The sequence below is a fragment of the Rhipicephalus sanguineus genome, chromosome 1, assembly GCF_013339695.2.
Source record: "Rhipicephalus sanguineus isolate Rsan-2018 chromosome 1, BIME_Rsan_1.4, whole genome shotgun sequence".
Taxonomy (NCBI): Eukaryota; Metazoa; Arthropoda; class Arachnida; order Ixodida; family Ixodidae; genus Rhipicephalus; species Rhipicephalus sanguineus.
Genome location: NC_051176.1, coordinates 323,080,805 through 323,099,754, shown reverse-complemented (window position 1 = coordinate 323,099,754; position 18,950 = coordinate 323,080,805). Strand labels below are relative to the sequence as shown.

Sequence of the window (18,950 nt, the reverse complement as noted above, 5' to 3'; positions counted from 1 at the left end):
CCACAGAGTTATTTTTTAGTAATGAAATAAAACAATAAGTTTTTTAGCTGATTTACCCTGCCATACCCCCTTTAAAGTGTGGCTTCACAAGAGTGCTGATTTCCAATGAATAGATGGTTTCATGGAATAACATCTCAGTGCTGTAACGAAACCATCTTTTTAGCCAAGTTACATATGGTAATATTCATCTGTTTCAACTCAAGACATCGAACAAACAGCGACGGCCTGTGTCATGTGTCACCTGACGCAAAATTCGGCATCCTGAGTTGCGCTGTTATCTGGGGGATGGCCTGCACGCAGGTGGCAACGAGTACATCTTGACTTTGCATATCGTGATCAACAGTGGTTTCTTGTGTTGGTGGGCGCTGATTCAATGTGGCTGGAGGTTTCTACTAAGACGACACCACGGACCCGAGCTAACGGGGGGGTTTTGACCCCCTCCCACGCCTAGCCGTGCGTGGCTTTGCCGTGTCCAGGGAAAAGGGGATCCTGGGGGTTGAGCCGACGCCGGGTGATTGGACCTTTAAGGCCCCCCTGCAGAGGCAACACACCCCTTTGGCCCCGGCTTCACGTAGACGGCACCCCTGGGCTGACCCACCCAGGGGAATTCGGCAGTCGCCTTTTCCTGTCTCTCTCTCTTCTCCCATCTTCGTCTATCTGTCTCATTTTGCATCTTTCCTGTCCTCTCCTCTCTTCCATTTACTTCCACTTTTCCTGGTGGCAAGGGTTAACCTTGTGTGGCTATCCTACCTAGGGTAAACCATATTTGGTTATAGGAACGGCACACTACTGGCGTTGCGCAGACTTGTTCACGCGTTCTGCGACGTCCCCTTGTTGGGCTCCGTGGTGGGTGGTAGGCGCCGTTTGCGAACAAATTACTTTTTTATGGGAACCTTCAACCCTTCTTCAACCGATCGTGCCCCGAAAAGGGTACGCACCGACGCAACGTCACTCTTCTGTCCCAAAAGCAAAGAAACATTCCCGAAATTTCATGTGATTCACTGTGAGCAACCAACGACAAAAGCTAGAGCTATTTCACCATTCCTAGTGGCCAAGAGCCTAAAAGAGACGATTGGAGCCGGTTACAAAGCCACAAGGATGGCAAGTGGGGATCTGCTGCTCGAACTAAAAGACAAAGAACAGTTCAACAAACTCGCACACCTAGTAGCTTTTGGCAACATACCTGTATCTGTAAGTCCACACCGAACGATGAACACAGTGAAAGGCGTAGTGTCGGATGAAGACTTGATGATATTGAGTGAAGATGAACTCCTCGACGGATGGAGGGACCAAGGTGTAATTCTTGTTCAACGAATCAAAATCAGACGGAACAACAGCGAAATCTCAACGAAGCATCTAATAATTACCTTCAGTTCAACCACACTACCCGAGACCCTTGAAACCGGCTATGTGAAACTACATGTCCGACCCTATATCCCTAACCCGAGGCGTTGTTTCAAGTGCCAGAGATTTGGTCATGGATCGCAGAGCTGCCGAGGGCAGCTTATTTGCGCTAAGTGTGGCACCACCGGCCACAGTACTGATGATTGCAGGAATGATGAGGTTCATTGTGCAAACTGCGAAGGCAGTCACCCCACATACTCCAGAGCTTGCCCGGCCTGGAAGAAAGAAAAGGAAATAATCACTAAAAGGTACAGGAGAATATATCATTCCGCGAAGCAAGACAACGGATTGCATCGTCATTCCCACTGAAAACCTCCTTCACCGAAGTGGTGCAACGAGGGGCGGCACCACTAAGGCCCTTGGCAGTTGCCCGGACCACGTCTAGCGTGCCGAGGCTAACGCCACTTGCCCCTACGGCGGGAGCAGCCAGCGCTGCCCTGCCCACTGTCACTCAGTCCACACCAGTGGCCTCCACAAGCTCTGGCAGCAGCCAGGGCAATGACGAGGCCAAAGGGGTCCCATCGACCTCCGGCTTGGTGGGGGCAAAGACTTCGTCGACCGCGGCGAAGTCTACACTACGCAAACACCGCTCGGTAGAGCGACTGTCTGTCGCCTCTCAAGAGGCAATGGACACAACTGGTCCACCGGTGCAAGCTGCGCCGAAGGAGCGGCGAGCATCTCTTGACCGCTCCAGAAAAGACAAAACCCTAATTACAGGGCCTGGCAAAGGCTCTGTAAAATAAGTGACTCTCCTTCCTTTGCGACACACAGCACACGCACAGACATTCAAAATGGACAACATATTACAATGGAATGCTAGAGGACTTTTACACAATCTTGAAGATATACAAGAACTCCTCACCACATTTCGTCCAAAGGTGCTGTGTGTACAGGAGACACACCTTAATCCTACACAGACAAATTTCCTCCGTCATTACGTTGTTTTCAGGAAAGACCGCCAGAATGCTCTCGCATCATCTGGCGGTGTAGCCATCATACTAGACAAAAACGTAGCATGTCAGCACTTTCCGCTCCAAACGGCACTGGAAGCAGTAGCCGTTCGAGCTATAATTGTAAATAAACTTATCACTGTCTGCTCAGTATACATACCCCCACACTACCAGCTACACAAACACGAATTTCAATCTTTTATTAATGAGTTGCCCGAGCCTTACCTCGTTCTCGGCGACTTTAATGCTCACAGTGGCCTGTGGGGGGACTCTCGCACTGACGCGCGAGGCCACCTCATAGAAAATTTCCTGTTTTCTACGGGCGCATGTATACTCAACAAAAAAGAACCCACGTTTTTTAGCCTCGCAAATAAATCGTATTCATCCATTGATCTTAGCATCATCTCTGCATCTATTTTACTTGATTTTAACTGGAAGTGGTTAGAAACCCTTATGGGAGTGACCACTTCCCAATACTCCTCCAGACACAAAGACAGAACGAATCTCCACCCCAGGCCCCTCGGTGGAACCTTGACAGAGCCAACTGGGAGGAGTTTCACAACACTACTAATATCTCGTGGGCGGATATGGCTTCTTTAAGTATTGACGCTGCTGTAGAGTTTTTTACCGCTTTTATAATCAATGCTGCTTCTAAATGTATACCTGAAGTAACCAAAGTGACAGGCAAATGTCGTGTGCCCTGGTGGAACGACGAGTGCCGCGAGGCTCGAAAGAAACAGAATAAAGCGTGGGGGCGTCTGCGCGAATCCCCCACAGCAGAAAACCTCTTCAATTTTAAACAGATGAAATCTCAAGGACGGAGGACGCGCCGGCAGACCAGAAGGGACAGCTGGCAGAGGTTCATATCAGGTATTAACTCCTATAAAGATGAGGCCAAGGTATGGAATAGCGTTCAGAAAGTTCGAGGTCAGCCAGCTTATTCCTTACCCTTAGTTGACACCCAGGGAGAAAGCCTGGAAGATCAAGCTGACTCTCTGGGAGCACACTTCCAACAGGTATCCAGTTCTGCACACTATTGCAAAACCTTCCAAAGGTACAAAACGAGAGTGGAAAGAGAGAGGTTGGAAAGAAAATCAATAAATAATGAAGCATACAATGAACCGTTCTGCTTAGCAGAGCTGCAGGCAGCACTGAGCTGCTGCACCGAATCTGCCCCAGGCTCTGATCGTATTGTATACAATATGGTGAAACACTTATCCCATGAAACGCAAAAAACACTGCTTTCCCTCTACAATACCATATGGTTTTCCGGTGTTATCCCTATTTCCTGGAAAGAGGCTATCGTGATACCTGTTCTGAAACAGGGAAAAGATCCATCGTCTGTCACAAGTTACAGGCCCATTGCGCTGACAAGTTGCCTATGCAAAGTCTTTGAAAAAATGGTCAACTGCCGGTTAATACACTTTCTCGAAACAAACAAATTACTAGATCCGTACCAGTGCGGATTTCGAGAAGGTCGATCAACAACCGACCACTTAATCCGCATTGAGTCTGCAATCCGCGAAGCATTTGCACATAAACAGTTTTTTCTCTCAGTATTCCTTGACAGGGAAAAAGCATACGACACAACATGGTGGTTTGGAATACTGAGAGACCTCTCACACTTAGGTATACGAGGTACGATGTTAACAATAATTGAAAGTTACTTGTCCAATCGTACATTCCGTGTTCGAGTGGGTAATGTATTATCGCGACCATTTGTGCAGGAAACTGGTGTACCACAGGGTGGTGTGCTGAGTTGCACCCTTTTTATTATAAAAATGAATTCCTTACGTCTCTGCATCCCACATAACATATTCTATTCCACATATGTGGATGATGTCCAGATCGGTTTTAGGTCTTGCAATCTTGCTATGTGTGAGCGGCATGTTCAGCTCTGTCTGAACAAGGTGTCTAAATGGGCCGACGAAAACGGGTTCAGGTTAAGTCCACAAAAAAGCACGTGTCCTCTTTTCTAGAAAGAGAGGCCTCCACCCAAATCCCGAAATTGTCTTGTATGGCCAGCGATTACCTGTAGAGGCGGAACATAAATTCCTAGGCCTAATACTGGACTCAAAACTCACCTTTATATCGCACATCAAGCACATAAAAAACAAGTGTATGAAAACAATGAACATCCTAAAAGTGCTGTCCCGCACTACATGGGGCAGTGACAGGAAGTGCCTGATGAATCTATACAGAAGCCTCATTCGCACGCGCCTAGATTACGGGGCCGTTGTTTATCAGTCTGCGACACCAAGCGCCTTGAAGATGCTTGACCCTGTTCACCATCTAGGCATTCGCCTTTCTACCGGCGCGTTCAGAACGAGCCCCGTAGAAAGCCTCTACGTTGAATGCAACGAGTGGTCGCTCCACCTGCAGAGATCTTGCACGTCCTTTTTATATTACCTGAAAGTGAACGCAGACAAAGAACACCCCGCACACTCTACCATCAATGATTTGTCGAGTTCTGCATTGTTTAACAATCGTCCTGCGGTGAGACAGCCCTACTCACTTCGTGTGAGGGCCCTTGCTGAGGAAACGGGTGTGCCACTTGATGAACACCGTTTGATGGCCCCCGCTGCATACCTGCCGCCGTGGCAGTGGCAGCTCATAGACTGTGACGTTTCCTTTGTAGAAGTATCGAAACAGGCACCTATTGCACATATACATACTCACTTTCTCGAACTGCAGCAAAAATACACCTGTCCTGCATTCTTTACAGATGCTTCAAAGTCTCACACCGGTGTGTCCTATGCAGCTGTTGGTCCATCCTTTTCCGACTCTGGTATTCTGCACCCTAATTCAAGTATATTCACTGCAGAAGCCTACGCGATGCTTGTGGCCGTTCAACACATTAAAGAATTAAAATTAACACGTGCAGTCATATACACGGATTCTCTGAGCGTTGTAAAAGCTTTAAAAACTTTGAACAAACATAAAAATCCTGTCCTTGTGTCCCTTTACTCCCTATTATGCACGCTCTACACACTAAAACAACATGTCGTAGTGTGCTGGGTGTCAGGGCACCGCGAAATCGGGGGAAATGTGTTGGCGGACCAGCTAGCTGCGTCTGCCCAAGAAAACGGTGCCGCCAATACCTCCATAGCTGTCCCTTTACTCGACCTAAAACCATTCCTTAAAAGAAAGCTCAGTGACCACTGGCAGCGGTCGTGGGACAGGCAAACACAAAATAAACTTCATCTCATCAAGCCACATATCGCGTATTGGCCGCCAGTAACAAAGTCACGCCGCACAGAAGTAACACTTACCAGGATAAGAGTAGGACTCACACACAGTACACACTCACACCTTCTATCCGGTGGTGATCCACCCTTGTGTGAGAGATGTGGTGAAACACTAACCGTAATTCACATTTTAATACAGTGTAAGGAACTAGAAACGCTTAGAAAACAACGCTTCCTACTACCCTACCGGCAACAATTACCACTACACCCATCAATGTTCGTCGGTAGGGAACCCGTTTTTAAACATCGCTCACTGTTCGAGTTTTTTAAAGAAGTCGGTAGCTTTCACGTCATATACCCAGGGAATCCGTAGCACGACCTCTAAAAAGAGGTTGTTGCTACGGTAGCTATACTGGAGAAAGCACCTGCCTCCCTGCCTTTGATCTCAAAGGCCTTGAGGAGGCATTCGTGCTCCCACCATATCACTATTGTTTTACCATCATGACCACTTGCCATTCATTCTCCATGCCCATGCTTCACGTCGCTCTCATGATTTTATTACATATATGTTTTACCCGCCTTTAGCGCGAGGAATTTTAGGCCCCTATACAGCCAGGTAACATGACCATTCTTCAGTTTCGTTATCATGTCTTGGCGCTCTTTGGCCATCAAATGGCCCTTGCGCCAATAAGCACCATATATCATCATCATCATCATTCTACTAAGAACACAAAAAAAAAACACTGAAAAGATGGCGGAAAGCAAAGCTGCGCAATGTGTTTGTTGCCTATGGTTTACCTGAAGAAATAGTAACGGAGAACGATGCCCAGTTCACTTTGGCCTGCTTTGAGACTTTTTTAAAACATAATGGAATCCCCTGTACAAAGACCCCTCCTTAACATCTTGCCTCGAATGACACTACTGAGCATTGTGCGCAAACGTTAAACCGACACCCTTTCCGACGAGTATTATTCACAAACCGACATTAAAGCTATAAGGCGCCCTTTCACAAAGAAAGGAAAAGGGTGGGAAAAGGTTGTTTCAGAAACTCGCCTTGCTCCTTACGGAAGGTGGTGTCACATGGAACGAGCATGGGAGCGAGGCTATATATAAACTTTTGCTGGCTCATTATTGGTTTATTAGCAAGAAAACAGTTGCACAATCCTCAGAACAATAAAATAAAGGCAGGAACGCCTGCCAGTGCAAGTTACGGGAAGAACTCGTCTCGTCTGGCCACGACTTGTGCTTCTTTTGTTTTTTAAAGCTTTATCATTGTCATAGCAACCGGCAGCTTGCGTAGCCGTGCCGCTGAGGCAGCCCTCGGAGACAGAAGTGCCGGCACTGGTTTCTACGAGAGCACCGACAGACGCGTGCAGTTGTGAGCGGTTTTTTTCTGTCTGCCTCCGTCTGTGCATGTGTGGATGTTTGTGTGTATCATACATATGCTTTATTGAGTGCGTACGTATTCGTTTACTTATTCATGCTGGTTGGCTATGTCGTGTTGTGGCAGCAGAAAGGTGATAATTGAAATTTACTGAAGACCCAGCGCTGCTCATTGACTTGGAAGCATGACATTGTGAAGCAAAAAATTGATAGTATGCGGTGTTACTGATGGACAACACGAGAAAGTGGGAGCAGCTTAAAGAAGAGTTCAACAGCAAGAGCGACGTGTGGCTGTGCACCAAGCAGCGGCTCCATGACTGCAAAAAACAGAAAAAAAAAAGAAATCGCATCGTGCAGTGAAACGCGTTCGCTTCCTCACCCTACCCCCAATAATTTTTTCACACATTTAATAATGCGGGGCAGTGTGGCCTAGCGTATGTCCACGAAGTCACCATTCACAACTTCAAAAGTGCCTGTGCTGTAGAAACTGAGTGCCACCAGCAGCTGAAGGAGTGTTGGCACGGGAAAACCACTGTAGTGGGTGCTCGTTTCCAGCGGCAGCTCGGGGACATGTTGGAGAAGTGCTCACTTGAAAGATTGGAATCTGCTCAGTAACACCCCTTTGCTGTACTCTTCCATGTAATTTTGGCGGTTCCTAAGCACTCGCAGCGGCACATAAGGAGGCGCATCGCGTACGTCACCTTTTCTTAAAATTGTGATAAAACCGATTGGCTTCGTAAAGCTGTTTGCATGGTCAGCCATATTGAGCCACATAAGTGGTGCCTTAAGGGGGGAAGAGGGACTTTGACATGGAGCATCTTTTTATTTAAGTTAGGATGATGAAAACTTCGGTGATCATGTATTTACATGTGTAAATATCAAATATGAACTCAGTTTTTATGTAGCCCTTATGACAATTTTTTTAATTAATCATTCATTAAAATTTCGTTTAATCACCTTTTTAATAAATTGGCTACTCGGATCCTGCTGAATTAAATGTCATTGCATTCTACAGTTATCAAAGAGTGCAAAAAGCAAATTTTATGGTTCTAGCTTTCCTACAACAAAAGTTATGAAGCTTCAAAATCCGCCATTTGGTTACCGAGAAAATGTATTTTTGTTATTTTCTCTCTTGTAAAAACTTACGCTTTTCTATAGTAACATATGACACTTTGTTGCACTCACTAAACATCCAGCTTTTCAGTAATACAAAAATGATCAAAATCGAGTGTACCAAAGCTGAGAAACGCTCGCTAAAAGAATGAAAGGTGGCCAAAAAATTGAAACTGAGAAAAAAGCAAAAAACAAAACTCTGTATCTTCAAGGAGCGCTACACAAGTAAAAATGCTTTGCTTTGCAAATAAATGCCTTAGAAGACACCAGGAGAGTAGTTTATCACATTTTCCAATCGAAACGGCCCCAGTGCATGTCATTTCAAGCAGTTTGTTGATTGCGGAGAAGTCGACGATGCCGTAGTTAGCCGCCGACGGGTCAGAGCCCTCGCACACTGTTGCGAGCGTGCGCAGCTTGTGCTCGCTAGCGGAAGTTGCCGATAAGCCGCAGATACTATCTTCAGTCTTTTCCTGCTGTTGCGCACGATCGGCGCTAGTCAAGAACGTCTTGTCGATCCTTCTACCACGCTTCCTATCACTGACGTCGTCGAGGCGGCCGCCGACACAGGTGAAGTCGGCATTTCGACCGATGAATCGCGTTCCGCCGCCACGCCGTCCTCCGCTGGATGCGCTTCTGATGCACCCGAGCTGTGATCTCGCTTTTTTTCTTTAATTTATGAGCGCTGCGCAACTTTCGATTCGGCTTCGCCACGATCAAAGTTCCAAAACGCGGCCGAGAGCGTAGGCCTAATTCACTCCCGGCGGCTGCGGCGCACTTCGTCTAGCTCGCTTGGCGCCGTGCCAGTAAGCTGCCGCAACGTGCAGTCTTTGTTGAGGATGATCAAAAAACGCCTGCTCCATTTTCTTGCCAGCTTGCGCGGGTTAGAACTTTACCGACGTAAATCGACGAGAACAACACAGTTATACTACGGCGACATCAACTTGCCGCTTTGCGTGCGCTGCAGCAGACAGCGCGGGAAGCTCGACGAATCGGAAGGCGTTTAGTCACGTGGGCTCACTGTGCCAATAGGCTCACGCGGAGGGACCTTTTTTTGGCGCAGATTTTCTACGGGAATTCTGAGTGGACAGAAACAAGGGCGGCGGGATATTCAAGAAAAAGCGCGGCTCTTTCGAATGCGACCAAGATGGCTGCCGTAGGTAACGTAGAACGGCAACAGCGCAGCGCCGAATAAGCCCGTTTTTTACGCTTTTACGTTTTTCATCGCTAAAAATTTAGCTCGCTGATGGCACATAAAATGCTGTCACGGCTAAAATACTGATCTAAGACGCATGAAAATTGGCGAGGTTATGCATCAGTAGCGGCAGAATCCAAATAAAACATTTTCAAAAATTCGATTTTTTTCTGATTTTCGGTCTCAAAGACCCGCTTCCCCCCTTAAGGTACCTGCCGGGCTACCTTATGAGACGCCACCTTTTCACACCGATATGGTTAAGGAAAGGCTGGATGTAAGCATAAGGTTTGTTTGTGAAACGCATGAAGGTGCCGAAAAGGAGCGCACAAGATAAGTATATAAGGTTGGTTTGTGAATATGGGCCCTAGATTGTGAGGTGAATCAGTTTATGTAAACCAGCAGAAGGATACTGAAGCCTGCATAAAATGGAGCAGTGCAATAAAACCTGCAAAAAACAAAAGATGAGCCGAGAAAGAAGCAATTTCAACTTTTTCCAGTTAACTATTGGTTGTGTGGGCAGTGTGGGGTCTCTCACTTGCTCATGGCACAAACAGACACAGTAAGCACAGTAAGCATTGTAGTGTAACGAACATGTGGACATTTGTTAACCCGTTTTACGTAATGCAAGCATACCAGCTGAATCTTACAAATAAGCACAGTAACACAAGAAATAACACACTAAAATGATAATATAACATACACGTAAAATGACATAACACACACAATGTACCACCGTTCAAATCTTCACGGGTGTCCGTGGGTACGAGCCACTGAATGGCCCTCACGGACCTCCCATGGAGATCGACCAGTGGTGCCAAGCCCCAAAAGAGTGCTCTATCTTCTTCATGGGCCCATGGAACTTAGTGGCCAGGGCAGCGCCACTGCGGGAACAGCGCCATCCCTTGCACAACAGTGGCCACGCGAACTACGCCGCAGGATGCGCGTATGCCAAGGTAAATGTAACTGGTAGCGAAGCTTCCATAGAAGCCCATACATTCATAAAATGGCGGCTCATCAGCTGCTCATGGGGCTTAGCGCCATCTGTGTGAGGAGGGAACACTTCCAGCAGAAAAAAAAAATAAATCAGATGTGACGCAGCATCACGGAAGCAAGTGACGTCATTTTGTTGGCATTGGCACGAAATTTGATCTAAAAGTAGTTTTCGTAGGCCCCTGATCACAAAGGACTCGCGCTTAGGCGAGCCGATGAGTCCTTGTCGAGTGCGCTTCAAGTAAACACCAGCTAAACTGATATCGACTCATGACTAGAAAGTGGTGTTTAGGCGTACGGTCATTTAATTCGCCTTTGTTTTACTATGAAACTTATTCTTGGAACTTTGATTTGGCGTTCGTGGCATATTCACAGAGAGATTAAAGCAAGCAGCTATGATATATGCAGCGTTGCTGATTTGCTTCGCACATACGCAGGCTCCTTAAAGCATATTACTTGTGCGCTTCAGTTCTAACAAGAGAAAATGACGCCTAGTCACGTCAAAATGAGGACATTTCAATTTTTATTCAGTGGCCACAATAACGCAATCTTACTACACTGCACACAATGAGCATCGTTTCCAAGTGTGGTAATAAGTACAAAAAGTACGGACACCACGTGCATTATTTTTTACCTTATGCTCGGATAAATTACAGTTACGTGTAAAGTATACACCCATGCGAATTGTAGCGCGATAGATAACTTGGTGATCTGCTCACCGATAACAGGAATAACACTAGGCCCTGTGTGTTTGCGAAGGAAACCGGGTGCAGGAATACTGATCCACGAAAATTCAGGGAGCACAGTACTCCAAACCATTGCCCCCGGTTTCTTATCTAGAAGGCATGGGTAGCCAGGTGCACGTATATGTCGCTAACGCATCCTTGCACAGCACATCGTTTCCGCGGATACTGAGGCAAGCGCTCGCCGTTAAGTGTTATCCGCATCGTACCGTTGCCCATTGGACGCTGTACTCAACACGTTCACCATTGATGAAACACACCTCAAAAGCCCACGCACAGCAAAAATTAAATTCTCACCACAATAATTCCGAGAACGCATGCAAGTGCGGAACACGTGAAGGGTCGTGTCGTCTCGGAAGAACTTTACGAGCGTGCCTTTCCATGCACACACATGGGCTGCACTGAATAATAACAACTTGCACCTCTCTTCAAAGGGCGCTAAGAAAAAGGTGTTTTGTAATAATTAAACACTATTATAAATTTTTTGCACATTGCACCTACATAATACCGCTGAGGAAATATGTGATTCCTAAAGATTTCCGTCGGCCTTGAATAAAACTTAGTTTTTAGCTATTAGTGTTTGTTCCCTCCACACCTAGTCGTGCTTCAATCGCAGCACTCGCAACTCCCCTTGCTGATATCCCTGGCAATCGGTTTTGAACCGCTTTTTGCCCGAAGCTTCGCGACTTATTTGGATCGACCTTGCGTATGCCGTGAGGCGAAAACGACTTTACAGGGGGTGCGAGCAACCCCACAGTTGAAATATGTGCATGCTTTTGCTTGTGTTCACTGAAAGATGTGCTTCCATGCTGTAAAATATGGTGTGGTTCTTTTCTACGATCTGAAAAAGGGTTGTTCTAAGTCTTTGATTATTCTTTGTTAGGGTCTTCAAAGTCTCTTAAAACCCTTAGAATTTGTTTCTTGTCAGTGGCTGTGAACTCTCATTCAGAATCACACTAATGAGAACATCGAACCGCAGGCATTGTAAAGCATTGTAAAAAAATAATCTTGCACATTTGCCGCCATGGCTTCGAGTGACACTTGTTAACGCTGCCAGGTTTACATGTACGGAAATACGCAATAAAGAGAACGGAGAAACAACTGCTGCGCGAGCACCGGGTGTGTAATAGGAAGGTTGTGGGTTCAGTACCCACCAGCGATGAGTTATTTTTTCGTCCACTACGAATAATGCTCATGATGCTTCATCAGGTTGGTCTAACAAATGTCCCCTGACCCTTCTTTTGTATTGTAGAGTGTAAAAGCTATATAGCAAATACAAGTTTTCTACTTTGTCATATATGCCCATGCCAACTGGCTCTGGGACCTATACTGTTTACCATGTGCAGCGTATTTCAAGATAAATAATGTAATGCCATGTTACCTCTTTCAGATGGCTTGGGTAGTCGAAAAAAGCTGCCCCTTAAGCCTCACACAAAGCAAGGTGAGCATTGAACTGAGTGGTAATTTTATGAAGTGGACATTTCTGTTGAGGCATGTTTTATTCTTTCTTCCAGGAATGCAAGTTCTCGGTATGTACCCATTACCTGGTATGTGGTTCCTCTCAACGTAGAGCTATGTTGACTTTCCAGTGGACACTATCCAGTCCAGTGTGCCTCGGCCCAAGTCGCCTCACATGAACAACGAGGAGCCCATTGAATTGGCCCATTTTCCGGGTGCCCGGCCACCCAAGCCCACTGAAATCCCCAAGATTGAGAGGGATGATTTCCCAGCACCACCATTCCCTTACACTGATCCAGGTAGGAACTTGGCTGAAAGATCCTGCAGAAACAATCTTTTGCATAACTCTTACACTGCATTGCCCGAAAAGGCAATGAAATCAGTATGCATAATCAGGTGGCGCGCATTGCAAGCTACTAACTGTAATAATAATAATATCTGGGGTTAAACGTCCCAAAACCACAATGTGAAGCCGGTGTGCTTGCAATGCATATTTATTTGGAACAGGTTGTCACGATGACACCAGTCTTTAGATATTCATTCTCCAAGATTGCAGTGAAATATGTTCTTGTTCCAATTGCCTAACTGCGCTAACATCACGCTTGAAGCAACTTTATGCATGGCTTTGACATTTTGTTTTGTCACATCATGAGTGAAAACATTGAGGAAGGTCCGGTCATCTATTTGTAAAATCTGTCATTGGTTCCACAGAAGTATTAGAAGTTGGTTTTATCACAGAACAGCCATACACTTTTATGGAGTAGGCAGTAGCGCCATGGGTGAGCAAAAGCAGCTTCGAAAACTCGGGTGAATTTGTTGTAGCGTGACAGAAATCTTAAAAGTTAGGCATGCTGACACAAGAGAAGGGACCATACAAACAACTGGAAGGTTTCACCTTGGCAGTGCATACTCAGCAATTGGTTCTCTGTCTGCTGCTCCATTACTGGTTGTTTAAAGGGGCACTGACATAAAATTTCAAGCTCGTGATGTGTCCTTCATTCGATTGTTCGGTATGCATAAGTATTTTTGACCAAGTTTGAATGGCGTCCGTCACCTGGAAGTTATTTTATTTCAAGGGCAAAGAGCATACGAAAGCTCAAAGGGGCTTTCATCATCCTGTGACATTGACACTATTGTGACGTGTTCGTTGTGGTGCATACCATCCCGAGTGATGATGCACTAGTGGTGATGACGTCGACGATTCGAGTGTTCTTATCGTGGCGCCGACGCCTGGAAAGGCCCTCGCTCTTCACCGCTTTGAATTATTTCATGAAATTACAAGACGCAAACCACCAAGAAAAGACAGGCAAAAGGAAAGAGCATGATTCGACGTGTGTTCGTCAGTCAACATGTCGGGCGAAGAAGCGTGGAAAAATCGGAATGAGTGTGTCGTTTCATTTCACGTGAGGTACACGCCGACACGACGACAAGCTATCGAAGTGGAGTAGTGCATAGATAAATATCGCTAACAAGTAACACACAGGTAGCGTTAATAGTGAATTTTAGTTCGTTCGTAGACTTCGTTGCGGTAGCGTAATACCGCGTTAGTGCAGCCGTAACCGTGAGAAGCCGGATAGGTGGGGCCATCTGGCGGCGCAAAGAACTTTGCAAGCACAATTGCTATTGTAGAAACCTAACATATTCTATTTCTCTGCTGGTGTGCATTCGCTATACCGATATTCCATAGACCCCTTTGCTCATACCGGAATGCCGTGCACGCTAAAATTCTCTAATATAGCTAATTGAGACACACCAGTGAGCATGGCCCAAGCGTGCGTTCCCGACACCTCCTCGTTGCTCTTGGAAAGGCGTCGATTTTTGAATCGCTGTTTTGCAAAGCGTCGAAGTGAAAATGAAGATGAAAATGACACTGGGCATTATGGGTGCTATGTGCGGGTGTGGTAAGCCTTGAAACATTTCACGTGCACACCGACATTGCACTTTTTCCTCTCCATGACGTGTTTCATACAAAGCACGCGTTTGCCTGGAAAAAGCGGTCGGCATTTCACGTGCACTTCTTCCTCTCCATGGCATCTTTCGCACAAAGCACGCGTTTGCCCGGAGAAAGCGGTCGGCACGTGGCAGCATGAAAAGCAAGCAATGTCTAGGCTTGCACACGTTGAGAATGAGGCCTGCTTGATGTGCTGTAGGGGGTGCTAGTCATCAGCTAAAGAAATAGCGATGTGAGAGTGCATCAAAGAAGCATCCTATACGTAGGACACTGGGCATATATGGGTTAACAAGAATCAGTTTTATGGACATATGTGGTGTTTCAACAGTGGTGTTTCTGCAAATTCTATTGATGTACTTAAAGTCGACACATGTCAAGAAAATGCATTGGTTCTAAAGTTGCCCTTCTCTATACAGTAGAACCCCGCTGATACGTTTTTGAAGGGACCATGAGAAATAAACGTAAGAGACGGGAAACGCAAGAGCCGAAAAACAGGAAAAACGTCAAAATATTTAGTGGTACAGAATTTTATTTCAATGCTTCCGAGCAGCACGAAAATTGGCGTGCTCAGCCGCGATCTAGTCGACGGATAGAAACGCGGAGCTGGGGACGGCCTCATCCATAGAAATGTAATCAACGTATGTGATTTTTTTTTTAACACCAATAGCTGTAGGCATGAAAGAACTAAGCACACGCAATCACGACCAGTGCGGCGAGTCCGACCGCGAACCGCGTGCACGACCATACGAGCTCTAACCAGCTCGAACTCCTCCCGTCCTCCCACAAATAACGATGACGATGAGTCTACGCCAACGCGATGGCAGAAGTGAATGCCAATCTCAAAGGCCTTGCTTTCGCGGGCAATTACGTGATAGACGCCATGTTTGTGCAATCCAAATCTCAACGGCTATACTTTTGTTAATAATAAATGCCAATCTCAAAGGCCTTGCTTTCGCGAGCAACTACGTCGTAGACGCCATCTTTGCAATGCGAATCTCGAAGGCCTTGCTTTCGTGAGCAACTACGTCGTAGACGCCATCTTTGCGATGCGAACCTCGAAGGCGATGCTTTTGTTTGCATCAATTGAAAGATCCTGTTGCTTGCGCCTCTAATGCGGCTAATGTTACGGTCAAACCAGGAAAAACTGCGAGAAAATGCACCATGGCCGCTCTCTTCGGTAGTCACTTTGTTGGCTCCGAGCGCACTTCGCGACGTATCATACGGGAACAGTCCGACAGTTACGACGTAACAGCGGGGTTCCCAATACATTGTATCCTATGGGAGCTATGCCGGGACTGGCGGAAAACGACGTAACAGCCGGGAAAACGCAGCAGTGAGGAACGTAACAGCGGGGTTCTACAGTACATTTCACCTAAGCAAGATTGATAATCCTAGGCTTTTTTTGTCATGAGAAAGGCTACTTGATTTTTTGTTACAGGGTTGAATTCTGCTTTTAATTCAGTACTTCAAAGACTCAGAGTAAAAGCCAGAGTTTTTGACTAAAAAATTGCCTAAAGGGCCAGTAAACAACCCAGAGGTCCAAAAATTGTAATGGAGAGAAATATGCGCACTTTTGCTATGTGAACATGCTGCTGAAAGAATTTTGCGAGTACGTGCTATAATAAGGAAGTTACAGGGGTTAGAACATCCATTTCAGCTGGTTTCAAATTTACGCACAGCCTTGCCACCTTTCTCTGCCATAGGGAGGGGAAGGCGTAGCCCGTCGTCGTGACTCCACTCGCTTCGGCAACGTGACACGACGTAGGCAATTGACGTCATTGGCGAGCTTAATCAGTCGCAATGCACTTCCGCTTGCTGGCTCCTGGTTGTTTATTGTTTACATTGTCGCATGTGTTCCTTAACTAGACGGGCAGTTTTTGGCTCTTCAGTATTTTTAAACCTTTGTGACAGTTCATGGTGCAGCAGGAACGCGTGCTTGCTTTCCAAGAGGGGTGCGAGAGGAAAACCTGGAGGAGCCTGCTTGCTGCGCGAGCATGTGCAGCCTGTCCGGAATACTCTCTCCGCTCGATTTACAGCCGACAACTGACAACGCTTCGCCTCATGTCGAAGGCGAAGTTTGTGCAGGTGCTATGCAGTCCATCGAATGTACGCGTGGCGACTGCGTGGCCGAAACTGCATCACTGCAGGGCCAAGAAACAAGGCGCAGTTTCATAGCGGTGGGTGGGAACAGGAACTGACATTACCTTGACAACTGCTTGTTGAGACCTGGTTTAGACCATATTGTAGATTGTATGAGCGGAAAACAGCATGAACAGAAGGGAAGAACTTGACAGGACAGACGCTCAACTTACAACTGCAGTTTATTGGAAATTTTTGTCTCACACGAGAGCACAGAATCGCGCGTGTGCAACCAGCTTATGGCTAGAAAGACAAGGCCAACAGGAAGGTTACTTATCCGAACTGATATGTTCCGCGCTTTAACTATTTAGATAGCCTATTTCCCTATCGTTCAACTCTACCGAGGCGACACTGATGCACGTGGTTGAGTTTGCTTTAGTCTGTCCAGCTTCCGTGATCTCCCTGGCCAGTCTGTGTTTTGATTTACAAAGAACATTAGTGCTTGCGAACGGCGGATTACACCCGCAATCTTTGCGCTGAAGAGACAAGTGCGTGCCACCTGCGAGAACCTTCAAAGACGAAGCATGCAGTGATTCCACTCCTGCGCCAAAGTGCGCCAAATTGTATTTGCTGCGCCATCCTGATAATATTGACAAAAATTGTGCCCAACTGTGCCAGAATCTCGGGTTTGGGGGCGTCTATCACCGGAAATCGCACCGCCGGCGTGTCAGAACATGTGCAGCTTAATCTTTGGGCCGCCAAAGTGGCAACCACGGACCAAGAATTATTTCACTGAATAAATAGCGCTCGCGTGTGTGTCCCGAGTAAGCCACGGTACCACGCACGGTGCCGACGCAGCTTCTGTTCTGAAAGTCGGCACGACAGCAGCACGCGCTCGCTGCAGAGGTTCGTGATGTCTAGGCCTATCAGTAGCGAGAAAGTGTGGTGGCGATTCATCGGCGGTCGTCGTCTGTTCCAGAAACGCTGCTGATAGCGCGTTTCAAGCGTCGCATGGCACGTAAGGAAAGCCATGTTCAGTAATAACTACACGCGTGCCGCTAAAATGTCTGTCACTTCTGTTTCTGGACATTGCGGAATGTAATCTGGGATCTCTAGCAATAGATATATGGAACAATATCAAATTTTCCGTGCTTCACGTCTCTGGAAGAGTACGTGAATGGTGGGAACGCGTTGACACTTTTCCTTAGATATACTCTATCCATGGATCTTCATCCAGAACAGCTTTTTCATAATTCCTTCCACCAGCACATCTGAGTTTGTAATCTGCAGTGAATACCCCTAAAAAGCCCTTTCGAGCTTGTGAGTGCTAGGGTTCCAATTAGAATTTTTTGGTTGCTTGTTTAAAAATATCATCTCATTCATAAAAGCATGTTTCCTGGTGTTACCAAATTATAGAAATCGCGTTCTGCAGCTTTTTCCCTCCACTGAACGCCGCGAGCGCGCGGAAAGCTGCGCGGGGCGTGGAGGGAGGGAGGGCGGAGGTGTGAAGAGGCGCCCAAGAGTTACGTCAGCGCCGGCGGCATTTTTTTCCTTCATTTTTTTCTCTCTGGCGTCTCGGCGCAACCACATGGTCTGTGGCGCCACTTCCGGTCGGCTTGCGTGGTCGTCGTCGAGCGGAGCCCATCGCACCGTGTATCACGCGTGCTTGAAAACTGCGAGTCGGTTTGGTAATGTTGGGTGTGCACCTCGAACTGCCGTAGTGTTTTCATCGCTCTGCCAACCATGGACGCAAACCTGCGTGCGCGTTTGGAACGAATGACAGCTGAGATGGGTTTCGACTCGCACTCCGATACACCGCTTCATCGCACTGCTCGTGCTTGAATCGTATTCAACACGGCAAAGCTGCGTGCACCCTTCTCCCAGTGGCGGTACTTCGATGCTGTTTGCTCTTCGAATGCGGGCGCACAACGAGTGCGGGCTGACAACAAAGAACTAAAGACTAGAAGAAACGATCGTGGGGCATCGGGCCGGCATGGACCCATCCCTCGGCTGTCTGTAGCTACCGTGAAAATGCGAGTCTGCTTGGTTGCTGTGTCGCGGTTTCTCGGGAACGTGATACTACGGGGAGGATACGCCGAGGTACGGCTCGATGACATACTGAACAGACAGCGAACGGGACGCTCGCCATACAGCGAACACAGGTATCCTAAACTAGCCGGCGCCAGCATTGTTATTGGAGAAATGCTGCACCGCTGCCTTGGTCGGTCGTGAGAACGTGCCGATGATGCAGTTTCCAGCTGACGAGGCAACACTCGAACGGCTGCCACTCTCAACGGCAACCGGCGATGGTCAAAAGCACAGAAATATTCACGATTTCGGCACTGCGCATGGTGAAGAAAATGCAACCACGCAACTACGAGCAGACGAGCTGTCGGTTAGACCGGAAGTGCTGATATTAATGTTTTTTCGGTGTTTTAACGGCATAACATAATATAAACATACATATTATCTACTTATTGAACTCAAAATTAACAACGA

At 46.9% G+C, this 18,950-nt stretch overlaps 1 protein-coding gene across 2 annotated transcripts in view; it reads left to right on the top strand.

Annotated features, from left to right (window-relative positions):
• LOC119379499 (actin-binding LIM protein 3) overlaps window positions 1-18,950 on the top strand; it is a 618,577-nt gene that overhangs the window by 361,467 nt on the left and 238,160 nt on the right. For both annotated transcript variants that reach the window (XM_037648800.2, XM_037648799.2), the window contains 3 exons: window positions 12,354-12,404; window positions 12,478-12,492; window positions 12,553-12,720. In XM_037648800.2, coding sequence (XP_037504728.1) covers window positions 12,354-12,404; window positions 12,478-12,492; window positions 12,553-12,720 — 234 coding nt within the window. The remainder of the gene's footprint in view (window positions 1-12,353; window positions 12,405-12,477; window positions 12,493-12,552; window positions 12,721-18,950) is intronic.